Source organism: Sceloporus occidentalis, unplaced genomic scaffold (genome assembly GCF_023333645.1).
Source record: "Sceloporus occidentalis isolate IW3139 unplaced genomic scaffold, rSceOcc1.0.p SCAF_31, whole genome shotgun sequence".
NCBI lineage: Eukaryota > Metazoa > Chordata > Lepidosauria > Squamata > Phrynosomatidae > Sceloporus > Sceloporus occidentalis.
The window spans coordinates 3,966,989-3,988,047 of record NW_028317011.1 but is presented as its reverse complement, the minus strand read 5'-3'; the positions used below and the strand labels follow the sequence as shown (position 1 = coordinate 3,988,047).

Genomic DNA, 21,059 nt, shown 5'->3' with positions numbered 1-21,059 from the left:
GCTCAGTCATTCTTATCTGTGTTTGCAGGGTATTGCAGCATGTTGGGACATGACACATCACATGCTTTCTAAAATGAACTCATTATCACAGTGTCATATTCTAATGGAACAACCCGAAATAACAAAAATTCCCCTAAAGATTAGTAGAAATATCTCGCTGCAGCTGCTAATAGTAATATTTATAACAAAATAATATTTATTTGATTACCTTTTCAAATTGCCCCTAAAAGCCATAAATCCGTCTATAATTATAAATGAGTGCGACGTGATCGGCTAAAATGAACATAAAAAAATTCTCAGTGATTAACCACAAACGTTTGACAGTTTCATGAAACTGGAGTTAAGTGCGAGGAAAAGACTACAACTCCCAGAAGTCTTTGCTGTGTGTCGAAAGAGGCCATCTTTAAAACGGGCGTGCCATTTGCTTAGTTCTTTCTCGGCGAATACTTAAAAGGTTTAAGCAAGGTAGGCAGGTCTGGGTTCCTCACAGAGAGGCTTGAAACGCACGCACATCGCTCCGCCTCTCGCGGTGCGGATTTCGCCCCTCCCCCTTTGTTTTTAAGTCTTCCTCCGCGACCGGCGCGTCACTAGTGGTGAGGTCACGTGACTGTGGCGTTAAGAGTCGGTTGTATGACTGTTTATTTATCCTAGGGGAGTCCCTCGTAAGCTGTGAAGGCGACGGTATCATCACCGGATTCCTGGGGCTGTTGTGGGGGAAAACAGCCGGCGAGTCCTGTCCCCCAAACCGCAAATATAAACAACCACCGAGAGCGGCCCCGCTGTCTGACAGGGCCCTGGGGAGGGAGGCCATTCTCCCGTCTTATCGTCTTGTCACTTGCCATCAGCCCTGTGCTTTCAGTGGAAAGGGACACCCCGGGAGGGGAGAAGAAATCATGTCATCTCCCAGCCCGGGCAAGAGGCGAATGGACACTGATGTGGTCAAACTGTATCCTTCTCAGGGGCAAATATATGGTGGTTATGGGGCAAGAAAATAATGGTCGACCGAGGTTGCTGTGAAGTAATCGGTATGACGATTGTCATTTATGCCACGGTGGGTTTGATTGTGGCAGGTTCTGCCGTGGATATTGGGGTGGAATTCGTTTTTTTTTGTTTTTTTTTCTGATTTAAAAAAGTGTGCTGTCTGTGTACCCTGCTCTACAGCGAATCAACGTATACGGTATCTAACTTTTGGATCGAGCCGTATGTACCAATGTATGTAAAGACATGTCTCCGAGTGTGCAGGTATTGTGTCTGGTAAATCTACGGTGTATACGTTACTGTCCGGATTGTACTGCGTGTACGCGGCGCTTGGACGATCGCATACTTGTATGTTTTGTGTGTGTGTGTGTGTTTACATGTGTCATGTAAGAGTGAATAGTCATGCACACACAAGTGGCTGCTGTAGCCTTGGCGATCTGAGCCTTCGGGGTGGCAGGACACGAAGGCCTCACTGGGAGGGAGGGGGGCTTAAGAGGGTTAGACAACGAAGCCTAAGTTGTTTGTGTACCCGATTCATTTCGTATACTCTTCCTGGGCAGTAGAGTTGTGGTTTAACGTCATAGCTATACTTCCTGAGTGTAGTATGTAGAATGTCCCTGCTGTTAACCCACTGTTTTCCGTGTGCTTTATTCCTGATCTTTAGGTTTCTCTTCAAGCTGCTGCCTGTTCATGCAGCTATTTTTAGGCTGTTTTTTGGCCTGTGATTGTAATGTTTGTTACTTGGGTTGTTGTCTTGGTGGTTTCTATTTGCCTCTAGGAAAATATTGAGTAATCTTGCTTTATAGACATAATCAGGATTATCCATATTTCTTCTGTCTTCAGCTGTGTCTCTTTTGTTGTTGTAAGACTGTAGATACAAGGCTCAGATCTTTGGGTTTTATGCTATACTGGTGTTTACTGGTGTGTGTGTGTGTGTGTCTCTGTATGTTGGATTGCAGCATAAAAACAGCTGAATATCCACTTAAATATTAAATATCGTAGCCATAATTGACATCTGGGTGCTCGATTAATACCGAAATGATAAACATTGATGCTTCTTTGTTCAGTTCCACCTACAGACTGTACGGTTTCTGAACTCGTCAGTGTATTCCATGAATAACTCTAATCCTACTGGTTTTATCAGCTCTGCATTGCAGGCCTTTCAGTACTGATGGTCCTGTGTTTGTCGAATACCGAATTCAAGGGGGCCGGAATGAAATGTGTGCATTTGTTAGAACACCCTTTAGATGTGAATTAATATAGTTTGAACAAAACATTGTTAGACGTTGTAGTAAAACCCCTGTTGTGTTACATAATTTGGGGAAACAAAGTCAAAATCCCCTTTTGGTGCTTAACCTATATGGTTTTGCGAGTCCTTTTGCACGCTAAAGAGTTAATATATCAACCTATCTTTTCATGCCCTGTCAGCTGGAGAGGGGGCTGTTTGGCTCCACTGGTGTTATAGGGGTTGTGCGGGGAGGGCTTTGTAAAAAGTTGTCCTCTATGGTTGTTGTGCTTCTCCACCCCCCTTTTTACGCCCTTGGTTTTACCCAACAAGTCTAACATACTAACCCCTGACTGAATCCCTGGGTGTATTTGTAGGGCAGGACACTAGATGTTTGTCTTGGGCCTGGAAAATGAAGTCATTGGGTTTGCGGGGAAGGAGGAGGTGGAGGGTTGTGTACTCCCCTGGAGTAGGGGCCCTGTCCCTCCTGGTTTCTTGTTCTGTACTATCTAGGGTCAGGAGAGAGAACTGTGTGTGTTCCTCTCACCTAGCGTTGCTGCCATCTTGAACGTACAGGGAAACTGACTAATTTAAACAACTCTGTGGGCCAGAAGGGCGAGCTGCATGTTATCCTCCATGCAAGGGTTAAGCACAGGCATTTGTTTCTTCTGAATGAGAGAGTGTTAACCTTTGTTTTCTTTGAGTGATATCAAGTCTCTGCTTAACATCGAGGTGGACATGTTTAGGGCTTGGTAATGACAACCAGCCTGCAGAAATTCTGACTCACCCCGACCCCCCTTCCCAACAAACCTATTTGTATAGCCCTCACCTCCAGAGTGCCTTCAGTTATAAATATGGTTTTAGTCATGTCCGTTATGGAACTATTCCAGGCCCTTGTGGGTTAATTTTATGCGATTGAAAGGATTACACGCATAGACTAACTTTTTAAAAAAAATAAATGTTCTAAGGAAGTTTTAAAGAGGCAAGGGGGGGGCGCTCCCTCTTAATGCATGTTTAAATACCTGAAAGCATCCCCCACTTAGAGGGGGGGGGGGAAATCCCAACACCCCACCTCCTCCCGTGTTTGCTGTAACTTCTTATTAAACTGTTGCATATTACTAGAGGCAAGCGGGAGTGCTTAGCTGCTTGTTTTGTCAGCTTTTCTGGCATGTGATTGGCTGCCCTGTTACTACCCGGAAGCGGGGAGAGGGCTGGGTTGAAGCGAACAGCTGATCAAGTGACAAAGGAACGTGTTTTATATACACAGGCTGACTGGCCTGGCAGGATGCATGGGCTTTACGTCTAGCGCGGTTGTGTTTTGTGTCTCCTTTTGTTTCAGAATTGCTCAAAATTCAAGCTTTAGCATCAGGATTAACCCTTAGTGTATTCAATATATAGAATACAAGGAGAGCTAAATTTGGAATAAACATGGGGCGAAAGCCTATCCGTATTACGGGCATTACGTGTAACCTGGATGTCTAATATATTATGGCTCTCGGGCAGGAAATAGCATTAGCTAAGGAGTTTGCAGTTTTTATTCTGGGTTATTTTAGTTTCATGCTTTGTTTCTTTTATGATGCCAACCATTTGATTTGCATTATAACCTTTTTTATGTGTGCAAATGTGCAAATTGGGAATGGTTGAAGACATGTGTGTCTCACAAGCTGGATGTCTTCTTCCTGTAGAAATCATAACACTTTAAATTGTATTACTACACTTTGATAGTGACAGTGACGCTTAAGGTATTATTCTTCCATGGAAACACCAAAATAAGCCGCTGTTTCTGGCACTTGAGACCCTGTGGGTTTTGTGGATGCAGCCTTTGTTTTGCTTGTTTATATTTAAAGGGACACTCCATTGTCACATGCATCTTCAACAATGAAAAATACCTATTAATTAGTGAGTGTATTATAGGTTGAATATAATGGCGCTTTATAAAACAATATGTTGTATGTTACAAAAATTAATGTATATTAAGGTAATTTAGGAAACGTTCCAGATCTGCAATGCAAGCTCTCCCAAAGGTTGTCCTGTTTTTCATGCCACTCATTGCCTACCAAGCAGCCAATTCCCCAATTCTCTAAAATCCTAAATGCACTCAGTCCCTGACAGTATGGGTACAGAATGACATCATTACTATCATGTGACCTGACTTGGTCTTGAGTAGAGAAGTTTGGGTGGCATGCACCGGTCCTGTTCTATGTTTGTTATGCCAACCCAGTGTATTTTAAACTTATGTTGGTCAGCTATTTTTCCAAATTGATATTTTGATAACCACCATTAAAGCCATTAAAGACCTTGACCTACATGGAAATGAGCCCTGATTACTAGCATGTCATTCAAATTTCACAGCCTTTTGGTGTTGTGTACGACTGTATACAGATAAACATCTGGGCAGCAAGCTCGGAAGGAGGGAGACTGTTTACAGATATCTGACGTCAGCTCTAAAACCACAAGTGGCTATATTTGTATGTATTTATGTGTAAATACAAAGTAGCTGCCATCCGGTAACATAAAGCATCGCCATTGTATAGCACCTTAAGCAGCTGCAAGCATCAAACACCAGTCCTTTCTTAAAATAGAGATTTGGTTGCCACCGATGTTACAAGCGAGCACCGTGCCTCATTTACTTTTCTATAGCTTGACCCCATTGGCTGTATAGTTCTATGTGGTTGTGAGTCCACAGACTCGGACGTCTTCAGAAAGGGGTTCTTGCCCATCATTAACACCTTAAAGTGACGTTAAGCAATTTTAACCCTTAATGAAACTATTCAGCCAACCTTACTTATATGAAGAGAATGTTTTGCACAGTCACCTTTTGGGTGAAACATTTTTTTATTGCTTATCTTGCCACCAATCACTTCCAGCTGCCTGGTCCCTCCCTGACATTGAGTGCTGGCCGTGTCTGTAACACGCTGTCGCAACCTCACCATAAGTATCCAAGATCCAACAATGCATTTAGGGACCGTCTGCGCCTGAGAGAGGCAGCAGAAAACCATCAGCAGTAAGTTACACTGTTTGTTTGTTTTTTGGTTTTGTTTACTCAAATGCTGAAGATGACGGTTGTGCAAACCCTACTTTTCATGTAAGTAAAGTAAGTATACATCTTCTTAAGGGTTAAGTAAAGTTTTCTGTACAAAGCCTTCAAATCTTCGAACAATTACCAGTTACAGTACAGTACTGCAAGGGGTCCTTTACCAAGGGAGTGAGAAATAAAATTATTAGGACATGAGCTTTTCACAGATTATTGTTCATATTTACTGGCAGCAGATTCTGCTATGTGTACTAGCAAATATATGGATTCGCTGGTAATGATATATTTAGGGGGGTCTATTCTCCCCTAACCTTTAATTTTCAGTTAGTATTTACACACGTCCAATTTTCACTGACTTTAATCTGTTCTCTAGCCTCTCTTCTGTTTTCTGACGAAAGTCATCTCAAGTCCTCGTGATATATTGGTTAATGAGAATCCTTGGTCCCACTCAAACTGGAAGCTTTGCCATAAATTAATCACTGCAACACATGGCTAGTGCCAAGGTACTATATAACATATAATGGCCATCATATACAATCTGTTTAATGTAACAAAAAGTAAGCTCCTGTAGTGCCAGACTACTTCTATACAGATCATTCTGTTGGTGTATTTTTACAACAACGTTATGTGATGTATATGTATATGTGTGTGTATGTGTGTATATATATATATATATATATATATATATATATATATATATAAATAAATAAGAATTGTGGTTGTATAAGCATATGGTAAAAAGGCAAAAATGCTTCTGTTTTATGGAGAAATATGTATCTATAGTAAGAAAGGTTAACACAGATATACTTTAATAAACCATAGATGTAGTTTACTTCAACAACAATTAGTTTACCTTTTTTGAACCTTTTAATGTCCTCTACGCAATTTCAACTAGTATTAGATCTTGTATTGCAATACTTTTTTTAGCCACTAAGTAGCTACAAATAACTCTTCTGGGAAAAGTGTTTATATAAACTAAACCTTCTTACCGAAATAGGATAAAATGTGACCAAATATGCCCAATGGCAGAATGACATTTGTTGTCAAGCTAGTTCTTCAGTATCACAATCTCACAAAATTTCCCAGCCGTGCGTGCAGACTGTCTTGTTTTTTTTTTGTTTTTTTTTTTTAAGGATTAAGCCATTAAGGGACGGTGATTTCCTTCCCGCTCATGTTTTTGTCAGGAGAATCAAGGTTTTCATTAGAAACCACTAATATTATAACCTCATTTTGCTTAGGATTCCTATTTCATGATAAATACCTAGCTTTATGTTCATCAACATCCTAGGGGTACAGCAATCTTCTCTCATGCGTAGGTTTTTTTTTTTTTCACATTTTGTTGGGCAAAAGCTCACTAACACACAATTTTCTTAAAGTATTTTTGGAATGTGGACGGCAATTTTTTTTTATTTCTTTCCATCACCTATTGGGAAGGTATTATTTATGCTGTATGTGCTCAATTATAAAACAAGGTTTTATCTTCGTTCTTTTGCCTTCTCTGACCGCTTGTCCCTGTGGCTCTGCTTTTTGCTGAAGTACTCAAGGAGCCGTTCTTTTTCTCAGTTAGCTTGTAATATTCTGGTCTCTTGGAGTACTTCTGCAAAAGGATGGAGGCGTTTGCGCACCACGGGGACAGCACCTCTGCTGACTGGAAGAACAAGGGAGAGGCCGTCCCTGTGGTGTGCTGAGGCTCTTCCCTTTTGCGCAAGTACCTGGATAACGGAGCCGATACTCGGGAGAAGTGGATGAACAAGAGGCAAGAAAAAAAGCTGCTGATTTGCGGAAAAGGGGACCGGTCATGGACCTGCAGAGAAGGTAGAGAGATAGTGAGAATTGTTTTCTTTCTGTCATTACTCTCATCAGATAGCACTGTGACTTGAGGTTCTCTTGTGATATTTGTAGACCCCAGGGATCTCTTGTGACTATCAGGCACCCCTGTGGATTTCATAGCAAAAAAAGCTATTTTTATCACTGTGATAGCGTGATGGCTGGGGCCTATTCATCAGAGACGCCAAGAAGAGTCTCACTTCTGCTGACAGAATACAAACGGCGTTCTTCAGACAGGAACAATAAACCTTAAAACATGGTCCTGCTTTTATTTCCCAACATCTGGGACACTGGAGAATGCATTCTGCATAGACACTTTGTCTCCGGCTGTCCCAATTCGCCAGGGGTGAAGGTTGGGAGGTATGCTATTTTGAGGATACCAAGAATGATTCTAATGAGAAATGATTTGCTTTATAGGTTTTTTAACATTTTAAGCTAAGAAACACATACATACATTTTATTTTTAAAATTCACTTGTCATGAACAAATTACAGGGCTCCATTTAGGCAGGCACTGCCCCAGCAACATTGGTAGGAAATAATTTTGGCCTTAAGTCTATGAACTGCAAGTGTGTTGGACTATGTATACCTGCTGTGAACTTCTTTTAGCGAAAATGTATGCATGTTAACTATACAATTCCTAAGTTGCTTCCCCCCCCCACCCTCCTGGTGTATGTATATACACTCATTCATACTTAACACCACATTACACAACCCCACTGCACTCCTATAGATGGATAGTCCTGTTTGAAGAATTTACACCGGCCCCTGTTGTCCCCTGGGTCAGCGTGCCTCTAAGGTACCTTTATTTTAGTCATCCGTGACTGAGGCAAACCCTCAGGACATACTTCTAGTAATGTAGTTTTCTGTTACAATATAGTTGTGTTAACTACCATACAAACTTTCTCTTCAGAACCTTATTTTCTCATAGTTGGCTAGTATCTTGTGTGTATGCAGAATCAGGATCTGGTTACGTTCTGCCGAAATCTATATGGTGCAGTTTCTATATTTATTGCAGGGCATGGCAATCTTGGGTATCAACTTCCTCTACAGCCCTTTTTGTAACTAATAACAAGCACCTGTTCTTGGATAGTGTAGCCGATGTGGCCTTGGAACTGTTAATCGCGATGGTTACATCCACCTTCTGTAGCCACTGTAGTTGCGACGGCTAAATTGTTGTTCTGTAATGTGTACTAAAGTTTGTTTTTTTTTTTGTTTTTTTTTTACACTTGAAAAATGTTAACACTCAAACCTTAATCAGTCCTTGGTCTTGTCGTACACTTAAGATGTACATTTAAGATTATGCCATATGCCTATTCCATGCATGTTTAAATTCCCTCTTTGGATTAGCCTCTACCACTTCTGGTGGGAAGCTGTTCCATTTATCTACCACTCTTTTTATCTAGTAGATTGGGCTCCCTAACAGAGCACGCTCCCTGGCTGCTTATACTTGCCGTGGTAAACACAGTGGCTAATTGTTAATTACCCAGCTGGACACCCTGATTAATGAATGTCTCTGAATGAACGGACTTCATTAGCATTGCCATAAAGAATCGGCTCACTGTATTTTATTTAATTTATTTTTTTTAACCTTTTTACGTTATATCCACAGTTTTTTGGGTTTTTTTTCCCCACTAACAAACTTTGTTACTGATGACTAGTGATGTTTGGCTTCCTGTTATAAACTGACTTCAAGCCCCAAAAGTACATAAGGGTTAAAGTCCCATCATGTTGATGCTTTATTTTTAGCTGCTGACCTGTGTCTTACGGCAGAAAATAAAAGCTGTTGTGTAGTGACAGCCGAGCACATTCCAGGAACTAATCTTGTTTTTGGGAAGAGCCCCGTGTCTGCAGCGGCACATTCTGTGCTTGGCTTCGTGTTCACTGTTGATGCACATTTCTAATACACTTATTTAGAAGATGAAGCGCAGGTTTATGCCTTATGCCAGACCGTTTCCAGCCAATTTCCCTCAATGCTGTTTAACCTTCTGCTCCAAATATGACTTTTTTTGGCAATGGCTGAGTAAACGCTTCCGTAACATTGTAGTGAGCTCATTTTGTGGTGTGCCTCATAAATACAATATCTAAAATATTTAATCTTCTGTAAATGTAAGCATATTTAAAAGATTGATTATATCGCTTATATTGTCATTGATTAATCGTTTTTCTTTATATCATGGAGTTGGGTATTCTGGACATGTTAATGCTGATATACCGGTTGGTAATCTGATATCGCTTCACTATACCACTATAAATGGTAAATGTTATATAGAAATATATAGTGCATACAGTGGTTTTCCAATGCCCCACTTTATGTTTAGGCTTCTACGATATTACTGCATGAGAGCAGGTGGACTAAACAGCTGAGCTTTGCTAAGGTATGTCTATAAAGGAAGGAGCCCAATGGTAATACAAGTGCGTTCTTCAGAAAGCCTCTTTCCAGTCTTAGACTTCACTTTTTTTTATTGCCGTGAAAATTACGTTTTATTCTAATGTTCCCTGTCTCAGATCTACACATATTGAGCCTTCTAAATCTTAAGAGATATGTGTGTGTGTGTGTGTCTATATATAAATACAAATCTGTTTTTTATTACTCATGTGTGGATCACATTTGAGGCATACTGTGTATACTTTTAAGACCTTTAGCCATTAGGTTATGGATCTGTGTTCTCGCATGACCTCTACAATCGGGTTTTGAGTCTGGTGAGTCTGTGACTAGTAATGCCAGAGGATGGGTGCTCTTGATATATGGAGTACTCTTCTTTTTTTTCTTTTTTTCTTTCAACTGTTCCTTAACATGCTCTTCCAGTATTGAAAGTAAACATGAAGTTACAATCTTAGGTGGACTCAATGAATTTATAGTGAAATTTTATGGACCACAAGGAAGTAAGTTTAAAAAAAAACACCGTCTCATCTCTTGCCATTGTTCGCTTTGTTCTATTTTGTTTTTTATTCTGTTTTGGTAAATGTGTGTATAATGTATAAAAATACATTCTCATTGCAGTTTGGGAATGCATACAAAGATGAAAGCCAAGGTGTTTAACCCCTTAACGACAATTGCCGGTCCTGGCACGACACGGAAAAGCATGTGCTTTACGACAATTGACGTGCCAGGACCGGCACGTCTTTAAACGGGTGCAGAAAGCGATCTGTTTTCGCTTTCTGCACCCAAAAAACGTTGCTGAATGCCTCGACCTCGAGGCATTCAGCAACGCCGCGATCGGAATGAAGGGGCCATCTCTGGCCCCTCCACGGGGCGTCAACATCCGCCATACTTTGTATGGCGGCGGACGCCCGTTTTAAAAGCGTTTAGGAGGCGATCGACGATCGCCTCCTAAACTTAAATGGTGTCGCTGGAATGCCTCGATCAGGAGGCATCCAGCGACACCAAACACTTACCTTTCGATGGGCTGTGACCGCTCCGGAGAGCGGTCACAGCCGCAGCTGCCGATGATCTTCGCCATCAAGCAAGATGGCCGCTGCCCTGTAACAGGAACCAACAAATTTTAAAAGTTCGCTAGATGGTCCAGACCATCTAGAGGACTTTGGCTCCACTTGCAGGTTGAATACAGGTACTGCATTCACCATGCAAGTCAATGGAACCCAGCTTTCTAATCACAGTGTGATTAGTAAAAATAAATAAAAAAATAAAATAAAATTAATAATAATTAGAAAAAAAATAGTAAAAAACTAGTAAAATGTAAAAATCATTTCCCACTGATGTCACTATCAGGGGAACCTCCAAGTTGAAAAAAAATGTTAAAATTTTTTTTTTTTAAAAGACAAAAAAAAATATATATATATAAAAAATATATTTTTGTGAGCAAGTCCTAAAATTAGCATATTAGCTTAAAACAATTCTCGCATGGAAAGAGTTAAAATACTGGCATATTAAATGCCCGTGGGGTGTCTACTTTTAAAAAAGGTATGATTTGATGGGGTAAATTGAATTGGCCAGGTTCAACAACGTCCCAATTAACACCGGGGGAAGGATGGCCACACACCTAATTTCCAATTAGAAAAATGCACACGTACCAAATGTGGCCTTTTAGTTCCCACAAAAATGACACACCCATGCATGTGGGATATCACTGCACTCAGGAGATGTTGCTGAACACATTATGGGGTGTCGTGTGACAGCGGCATATACCAGGAGCTGTAAATTCATACATAAAGTAGGTGTGTGTGGGAAAAATACACACACAAAAATACTACTGCAAACTTTGAAAACATGCTGGTGGTAAAATGTGTGCATGCAAAGAGTTAAAATACCAGCATTTAAAATACCCTGTGGTGTCTAGTTTTGAAAAATATATGGTTTTGTTGGGCACACTGAAATGGCCCGGCTCAAAGATGTACCAAATAGGGCATGGGCAGTGGATCCCCAAATGCCAAAGTTCAACATTGAAAAATGCGCATGCCCCAAATGTGGCCCTTTTGCCCCCAAACAGCCAGGCAAAATCCTTCATGTGAGGTATCGCTGTACTCAGGAGATGTTGCTGAACACATATTGGGGTGTTTTGTGATAGTGACATATACGAGAACTTTTTAATTCATACCTGAAGTAAAATGTGTGTGGAAAACCAAATGCAAAAAAATGACTACCACAAAGTTTGACAAAGACTGGTGGTAGATATGGTGCATGGAAAGAGTTAAAATACTAGCATTTGAAATACCCTGGGGTGTCTAGTTTTCAAAAATATATGGGTTTATTGGGCACACTGAAATGGCCCGACTCAAAGATGTACCAAATAGGGCATAGGCAGTGGATCCCCAAATGCCAAAGTTCAACATTGAAAAATGCGCATGCCCCAAATGTGGCCCTTTTGCCCCCAAACAGCCAGGCAAAATCATTCATGTGAGGTATCGCTGTACTCAGGAGATGTTGCTGAACACATATTGGGGTGTTTTGTGATAGTGACATAAACGAGAACCTTTTAATTCATACCTGAAGTAAAATGTGTGTGACAAAACAAATGCAAAAAAATGACTACCACAAAGTTTGACAAAAACTGGTGGTAGATATGGTGCATGGAAATAGTTAAAATACTAGCATTTGGAATACCCTGGGCTGTCTAGTTTTCAAAAATATATGACTTGATGGGGTAAATTGCATTGGCCGGGTTCAAAGATACCCGAAATGGCACATGGGGGGAAGAATTACCAGATTTGGAAAAAATGGCTTTGAAATAGCAAAACGCTACCTGTACTTATTGCCCCATAATGGGTAGAAAAAAGCAAAAAAACATAAAAACATTGGGTATTTCTAAACTCAGGACAAATAGTAGAATCCATTTAGCAGGTTTTTTCATTACCTTTTATAGATGAGTAAAAGATTTTTCAACTAAAAGTTAGAAACAGTCATTTTTTCTAAATTTTTCACCATATTTTATACTTTTTTAGTAGTAAATAATATGATACAATCAAAACAATGTCATCTAAAGAAAGCCCTTCTTGTCCTGAAAAAAACAATATCTAATGTGTGTGTGTTCAGTAAACGGGAAAGAAGAAAATTACAGCTAAACACAAGCAGCGCAGAAATGTTAAAAAGGCCATTGTCACGAAGGGTACAAAAAGTAAAATCAGCCTTTGTCACAAAGGGGTTAAACATGTCTCAAGTTCCATCAAAACAATGCCTGGAAAAAAATAACTTCCATCAATGTATTTTGTTCACACTTATGTCTAATTTGCACAAACACATGAGGAAAATGATCTCATATATGTATATCTATATCCATCCTGGTTTCATAAGTACACTAGTGTATTATAGATATTTACATGGCAAATGCTACCTATCCAGGATATATTGACTTTTCATGTAAATTTAGCAGTAACCCAGTATTCTGATATTTAGACACACATTTAAAAAAAAAATACATGTGTTTTTTTATTATACACTTTTAGTGGGGACTTCTGAGAGGTGAAATATCACTTTTGCCATGTCAAAAAGCAGTCTAAATACAAGCAAGATCCATAAAACAGCTATGTGTCAGTAGAGGCAAATAAAAAAAAAAACGTCAGTTTTTACATTTCTGTCTCCCTGTTAATAATCAAACTTTGTAAATATTGGCAGACTGAAAAAGAACAAATATGAGGACTTACAATCATGTGAAAAAGTACTTGCCCCTTCCTGCTATTCACTTATGAAATGAGAAAACACAATATATGTATTTGAGGCTCAGAAGCCGCTCTTAATTTGTTACCGCTTGTTTGGGGTGCTTCCACCACTGCTGTTTCATAATACATGAAGAACGAAGGCAATTCAAATAAGACTTCTAGATAATATTGGAGGTCACCACAAGTGAATGCAAATTCTATATGTAATCAACTGTCCAAATTATTCTAATAGTTCATTACATTTTGAGTTTCTACTCATTTACTTGAGGTTTGCTCTAGGTTCTCCAAGCGGCCATTTTTAAATAGTTTGCGGCGGCCTCCATTTTAAAGTATAAGACGCACATCAGCCATTATATGCATTTTATGTGAGCGTATATCCAGGCACGTGACATACTTTCCTCTAGTCTGCTCCATTGCTGCTTCATAAATGCTGCTGGCGATGTTCAGACTCCCGTGTGCATGCATAACAAGCACTCACATTTATTTCCTGCCACTTATTGGCTGCTTCATTGGCAAAATCAGCTGGCCATTGAGTAGACAGGCAGCCATAGCCCCCCAGCTATTTTAAAGACTACATATTAAAGTAATCTGTGAACATTCATCTACAACTCTACACGTTTTTATTTCCACAGAGATGCTGGCCCATAATGATTCCTGTACTTGCCACAGTTGTCAATATTGTAGTGGATCTTTTTATTCTGTGTAGCTCATTCCATTGTAGTACACAGATGCTTATTAATTTATATCTCATGAATGAACAAGCCTCTCCAATAATATCAATGCACTGACCTTCTACGGAATAGTTTCTGTGCCATCAGAACCTTGCAGCATGGGTCATTAGCCCGCTGGAACCTTTGTCAGTAGATGTATGCCCCTGCTGTCAAGAAGGGGTGCATCGGATTAGCATACCTGGCAACATCCAGCCTCCAGCTACCCAAAGCTCTCCTTTTTTTTGTGGGGTAGGGCAGGTCTACTGTTGATAGTGGGCGCTCCGGCTGGTGTTGCTTTCTAGGCCAGCCCGCACATTGAAAAATTGAGTGGTAGGCGGGGAGTGCGGTGTGCCTTAACGTCACTCACGACCCAGAGATCCTCCATGGTGCCCCAAAGATCCAAGTATGCTGATTAGCAGTGATGTTCAGATGTGTCCATATTTACTTGTTGCTTCGCTCTACTGGCCTTCAGTACTGGATTCAGTACTAATTTTATAAAGCGCAATCAGGCGAAACCGATCGTGCCCCATAGACGCGCTCTTCCAAAGTTCATAGTGTCATTTATCAGCCACTGGTCAATTTGAATCACCAGTCTGCCCTCATGCGGTCTTATTCTGCCGCTCCGCTCAATGGGTGAAAGGAACATGAGTAGTGCAGTAGAGGGCAAGAGCTTAGATCTAGAAGAATCTTTTGATATCTTGTCCTATCAGCATGAAACTGTGTGTCTGTGTATACCATTGCAAGGATGTTGTTCGAATGGTGGCCTATCCTTAAAACACACAGGAAACTAACAAGTTTCAAAAAACCAGCAGCATTACAGTTGCACTCAAATCAATGTGCCGAGCACCTATCGTTCAAATGGCCTTTATACAATTCAGGGCTTAAAAATGGATTACTAGGTAGTTGGCCTTCTCCTGCTTAGCAGAAAGGCACACGCAGATGTGTAGAGTAGTGGGGTTTATGTAAATAAAGTGTTATAGACTGATCCCTAAAAATGTCTATTTTGAGTACATTTTGTGGTAGCGCTTCCACTGGTCTTATGTTCCATGCTTTACTAGGGCCTTTGACTCTTCTAGGTTGTCCTTTTCTTCTGTAGAAACCCCTAACCTTCCTCTGATCCTTCTATGTTCAGGGTAGCTTTATGCCTGTTCTCTGCAAATTTTAAATCCAGATTTAAGGTCTAGACTACTTGTGCTGGGAGGCCGCTCTACTTGCCACCCGGCCTCACAATGTAACAAAAATGTCTTGCATTACTTCGGTTCTTGCTCTGTAATTTCAGGCTGTGACCTCTTATCCTCACAATTCTCCTCTGTAATTGTTACCCATGGGTTTCCTAAAGAAATGATTTGCGTAGTAATGGTTTTTCCTCAAATGGGCAGTGTTTGATGTGTTGTACATGTGGTATAAGCTCACTCTTTTATTCTTCTAGATTGGCTTTCAAAAGTAAGGCTTGATGAATCAATTTTGAAGAGGTTGCCGCTTTGACTTTGTCATGGCTGTCCAACTGAAGGCCAATGGATTATGTATGGCTCCCAGTTGTGTTTTTTTTTTTTTTTTTTTTTTTTTTTTATCTGTGGCCTCAAACCAGCCTTGACCACTGCAAACTTTTAGAGGACAACCTTTTTGTTTTGCCATAACTTTTTCAATGTTAAAACTTACAGCCCACTCCATAAGAAATGTAAACATCAATCAAACAGCAAGCCTGGCTCTCCTCAAACATCTCTCTATAAACAGACAAATGATCATTATTTATAAAGCACCTCTGCCATAAACGCAGGCCCTGTACGGTTATAAACAGATGGCCGTGACAATGTCCCATGATCATCAAAATGTAACAAACCTATTCAAGTTATACTACTGACTTTTCCTAGACTACTCCTGCCTACGGTTTGTAATGCCTCTATTTTAACCCCTTTATGACAGTATACTTTGTACCCTAAAGGGTAGCGCTCTTATGCAATTATGATTTCCCCTTTAATGTGTCACATACCCGGCCATATACAATGTGTGTGTACTTTTTTCTTCCCTTCAATGGGTTATAGGCATAGTTAAATGTTTAGTATGAGAAGTATATTAAAAAACCAAACGATTCCCATTCTCTGTAGCATTCGTTTTCTGCCCCCACCCTAGATTTTTGTTTAGCGCAGGTCGTGTGCAACTGTAGAAAAAATCCACAAAAATGCCCCTCACAGGCGATGCCCGCATGTAACTCCGATCTAGTATGGACGACGACTGCAGGGGTAGATGAGCGGGGGCAGTCCTAGGACAGGCGTATTTAAAACGATAAATAATTTGCAGATTTACTAGATTCACTGCCAGTTATGTATGGGTTTTTGTGTTTATTCTAGTTTCAAATGTTTTCACTTAATTTTATAACCCATTTTTCTGTAGGACGTAGTTTCATCTCAGTGGTAACGCTGAGCTTTCTACTTATAGTTCCGCAGAAGCAGTTAGTGTTTGAGTTACTTTGTAGGTCCATAAGTTGTTCTATCAGAAATCGTGCTAAATGGAGAACTTCCATGAATTGTAAGTAAGAATGCAACTGGATTGTTTAGAAAGGGGGAGATTATAACCATGAAAGAAACTATCCAGGAGCGAGACGCACATCTGTGTGCTCCAATAGTGATCCATGTGCACCCAGTACATTCAACTCATACGGTTCGCTTGGCATTAGCTAAAAATTGTATCTGAGGTATGTTGAACTGTAGTAATGGAGAAAAATGCTTCATTTTTCATTTCAGTCTTGCCTTTGTCTTTGTGAATACTAATACTCTATCCCATTCTCTGTTTCAGCACCATATGAAGGTGGCGTGTGGAAAGTTCGAGTGGACCTTCCTGACAAATATCCTTTCAAATCCCCTTCCATAGGTATGAGAATTTACTTCTTGGGTTGATAGCTGCACTTAATCTGATGAATGAAGTGATTTGCCACGTGATGCCACTGTGAGCAATACCCCTCAGCAAATGTATCCAATATAAGTGATTGCACGTGCATGTGGATTGGACGCACAGCCCATGTGTATTGTATTGTAGTGTAGGTACAATGGTGTTGTATGATAAAGGAAACCTGTAGCTACGCTCAGCTGCCAGATTCATTACCGTGTTCCTTAATCATTGTACAAGGATACAGTCTGTCTCATTGAATACGTGGGGTTTTACAGGCAAGGCCTCTATGTATATGTGTGTGTGTGTGTGTATATAATATATATACTCTGTGTATAAGTCTTGCATGTTCAAACTCAACATCTGATAAAGGTAAGGAGGAAGTGCTGTTCCAGAGCCCAGGTGAAGAGAAAGGAGAGTAGTAGTTGTAGGGTAGATAATTAGATAATGCTGTTTCTGCCGCATCTCCGTTTCCTTGGTGTATAATAGCCCCTTCATTTTAAACTAAATATCTCTGCAGCAATAAATCTAAAGTAGGACACAGCCCCAAACTATGGGTTGTAATACATTTGTGATATGAAAAGCTGCGACAGCAACAGTTCCCATTTAAAGTGTTAGAATCATGGCTACTGGTCATAAGTGAAATTGCCCAACCCCTATCTGTTTTGTTTTGTTGGAAATGTTAATTACTGTCCATTGTCACGTATTTTCTAATGAGAAAATAGACAGCGTTTGAGATTTTTGTGGAAAGCCATCGTTTGTAACACCGGCCAAGTCAGTATGGACTGTATCTTTAACCAAATCCAGTCCATACTGATTTCCTACCATCTTAATGAGCTAAGGGAACAAGTTTTGAAGCAGCTTTAAAATGGTTATCAATTAAATCTCACTGTTTCACCAACCATGCTTAATTGCAGAGAAACCTTGATATAGGCATTTCTTTAGTTTCTGGTATTAACTGGATCAGTATAATGAGTTCTATGGTTCAGAGATGCGAGTAGTACACGGCTCCACACAACTGATCATCTTTTAGTGTCGTGTACGACGGACCCACGTGGTGCCATGTTTTGAATGATCAGCTCAAGGGCTATTCTTAGTAAATCTATAACACGATCTGGATAAGAAGTCTGAAGATAAATGTGCGAAGGGAAAGATATGAGGCAGAACTTCTTAGGAGCTGTGTTTTGGGCACATTATTCTCCCATGGATGCCGGGCCAGTTTTGTATTAGTTGGGTAATAACTTTAAGCGATTTAGTTTGCCTACTGTGTCGGTAGCACTGTTGACGAGGAGATTCCCTGTGGCTGCCAAACACCGGAGATGTTTTATTCCGTAGTAATTTCATGGCTCTGCAGGGACATACTACATCGCTGGTCGTTGCCAAACTAGTTATAAGATTTGTATTTTGTTTCCACTTGGAATATATTTGCAAAAACATAGAATCATCTGTTCTAACGGCATATAGTATAATACTAAAATGGCAAACTAACAGCAGGATAGTTGTTCGTGTATTATTTTTTGGGTGTCACTCCATCGTGTAGGGACATTAAAGAACAGGCTACCATATCTGCTTCTATTAAGTGTGATAGTTGTATATGAAATAAAATTGTGTGAGGACACACAAAATGCTCTGATTTATATATATATTTTTTTATGTATTTAAAAAATTTTTTTTTTGCTCCCCGGATAATCTAGGTGTGTTCATGCCTGCCGTTCTATATTACCTTGTCTTCTCGGGCATTGAAACAGCGTGTTGTAATCCTTTAAGTTAATTTGATACTTCTCTGCTCTTTCCTAAGGATTCATGAACAAAATTTTTCATCCAAATATTGATGAAGCGTAAGTTACCACTTTTTAAAACACATTTTGTATTAAATTCGCCTGCCACCCAATCTGCTCTTTTTAACAACTTTGCCAATTTGTATAAATGTTATGACCAAATACATTATCTTTAAAGTGTAATGCTAGCTTGTAAACCTTTTGTACAGGTAGAAATGATTTCTTCCACGGTATTATAAAACTAGCTTACTTGTATGTATTTGTGCTGGAACCCATTGAGGAAGGAAAACAGCTGATCTCTTTTTGACAAGCTATATGAATATTAACAGAATGTTTCCTGGTTGCAACCAAATAGTTGCATGTTTTAAGCCATGCAGCATTGCAACATTTGGGTACCCCCCCCCCCCCCTTCAATTATTGGGTATTTTTGTTACTTAAGTATACACTTTTATTTTGACTATGACACACTGTACTTGAAAGTATGTTATATATATTTTTGGTTGTTTTTCTATAGGTCAGGTACTGTGTGTCTAGATGTCATCAATCAAACCTGGACAGCCCTTTATGGTGAGTGCTCGCTCTCCTGCAGATAAACTAGATGTAGTGATGCTTTTCCCTTTTAAGTGTTTGATTGTAAAACACTACAGGACAAGTTGGTTGGATGGGTTCAATCCGGTAATATATCCCCAGTGCGCTTTTGTGTATGAAGAACCAGCGGTGCTGCCTCTCGGGAGCCAACAATTAACATTTCAGAGTGAAACACCACTTGTTACATACATTGTTGTATGTGCTGTATTATGTAGGGTCTCCACAGTCTGGCCCTTCAGTAGGCATAGTCACATTAATGAAACTAAGTGCATCAACTCATGGTTTAGTGCTTAAACGCATCTGTATACTTTGTAATTGCTTACTCATTTTCATTGCTTTTTTCCCTACACTTAAAATTGCCATTAACAATTGTATGCTCTTTCCCTCCAGATCTTACCAATATATTTGAATCCTTTCTGCCTCAGTTGCTGGCCTACCCCAACCCAATAGATCCACTTAATGGAGATGCAGCCGCAATGTATCTCCATCGACCAGAAGAATACAAACAAAAAATTAAAGGTGAGCCTTCCTAGGTAGAATGGATGCGCTTATTGTTTTTCCAGGTTTCTAAGGGTAAGTGAGAGCCATTAAAACAGTTACACTAATGTAATTGATAGCAAGGCTTACCCCAAACTGGCATGATCAATCACTTAATGGTGCGCACAATGCCAGAGCACTTTCTAATTTCTGCCCATTTAAGTTCTGCACCCATTGTAAATTATTACCGTGTATGATGCGGTTGTACAAATAAACTGTAAAAAGCACCAAAATGTTAAGCAGTAAATATAATTCTAATTCTATTTTTTTTTATTATTATTTATAGAAAAACCCAGAATGCTTGTTTTTGTATGTGAAACAGTGTGCTTACAGCTATGTTCCATAACAATATGGTTTCTCTTACAAACTTTAGAATACATCCAGAAATATGCAACAGAAGAGGCGCTGAAAGAACAGGAGGAACGTACAGGAGACAGCTCATCTGAAAGCTCCATGTCTGACTTCTCTGAAGATGAAGCCCAAGACATGGAGTTGTAGTAAAAACAATCTGCTTTTTGGAAGCGAAAAAAGACTTATTTCCTAACCACGAGAAGCAGACTATAATATTCATATTTAAACAAAGCAATTTTTTTTATTACTAAACAATGTTTTTATGAATAATAGCATTGGTATATCATCACCCTTTAGGTCTTTATTTTCCCAGTCATTTCTCAACCCAATGTGCATAGCGTATCCCACATTCCATTTTGGTAGCTGTGTGCATGAGTTCAGCAGTCAAACATTGTGTGCTACTTGAACTCTGTCTAAGGAATAAAAACAAAAAAATATATAAAACCCCACAAAAAAAACAAAACCAACAAATAACAATCCTGGCTGCTGTGATGCGTAGTTTTTCAAGTAGTGTCGTCATTTTATGAGCATTCTGACAAGTGGAGCAAGCCTCGGACTCTATGATGGAACTTTGCATTCTTCAAAGCTAACTGTCGAACTTTGAGGCGTACTATATTAAAAGAACAAGCCTTTAGATTCTGAAAATAACTTCAAAAGAATGTGTTATTTTGTGGGTCACCCTTTGTTGGTTTTTTTCCTCCCCAGGCTCTCACGTTAAATTGAAACGCTGACAATGAGAGCGGCAGGACTTGATAAATGCCTCTTGAATTTTAAGTACCTAGAATTTTTTTTATTTTTTTTTTTCCTCCCCCTTTTTTAAAATTGTGGAACCATCTCCCCTTTTTAGGCCAAGACGGGAAGATGTTTAGACCACTAGTGTACTGGTGCCATCATGGAGGAAGTCGAATGTTTGGAGCTGGGGGTGGGCTAGACTTTGACTGGTGTTAAAGCGACACATTTTTCCCCCTTTTAGAGAAAAAAAAAAAAAGGGTGGTGAATTGTATGACTTAATTTACTTTGAAATATAGAGAC

General features: G+C 39.8%; 1 protein-coding gene across 2 annotated transcripts; it reads left to right on the top strand.

Annotated features, from left to right (window-relative positions):
• The first annotated feature begins 893 nt into the window (after positions 1 to 893).
• On the top strand, positions 894 to 20,174 carry LOC149298748 (ubiquitin-conjugating enzyme E2 H-like). 2 transcript variants are annotated; one of them, XM_089487209.1, is made up of 7 exons: positions 894 to 946; positions 9,873 to 9,949; positions 16,684 to 16,758; positions 18,572 to 18,611; positions 19,066 to 19,118; positions 19,530 to 19,658; positions 20,050 to 20,174. In XM_089487209.1, the coding sequence occupies exons 1-7, from the start codon at positions 894 to 896 to the stop codon at positions 20,172 to 20,174; spliced, it is 552 nt and encodes a 183-aa protein (XP_089343335.1). The 2 variants fall into 2 exon arrangements, with proteins under 2 accessions (XP_089343335.1, XP_089343336.1); XM_089487210.1 differs by lacking the exons at positions 18,572 to 18,611; positions 19,066 to 19,118.
• The last annotated feature ends 885 nt before the right edge of the window (positions 20,175 to 21,059 follow it).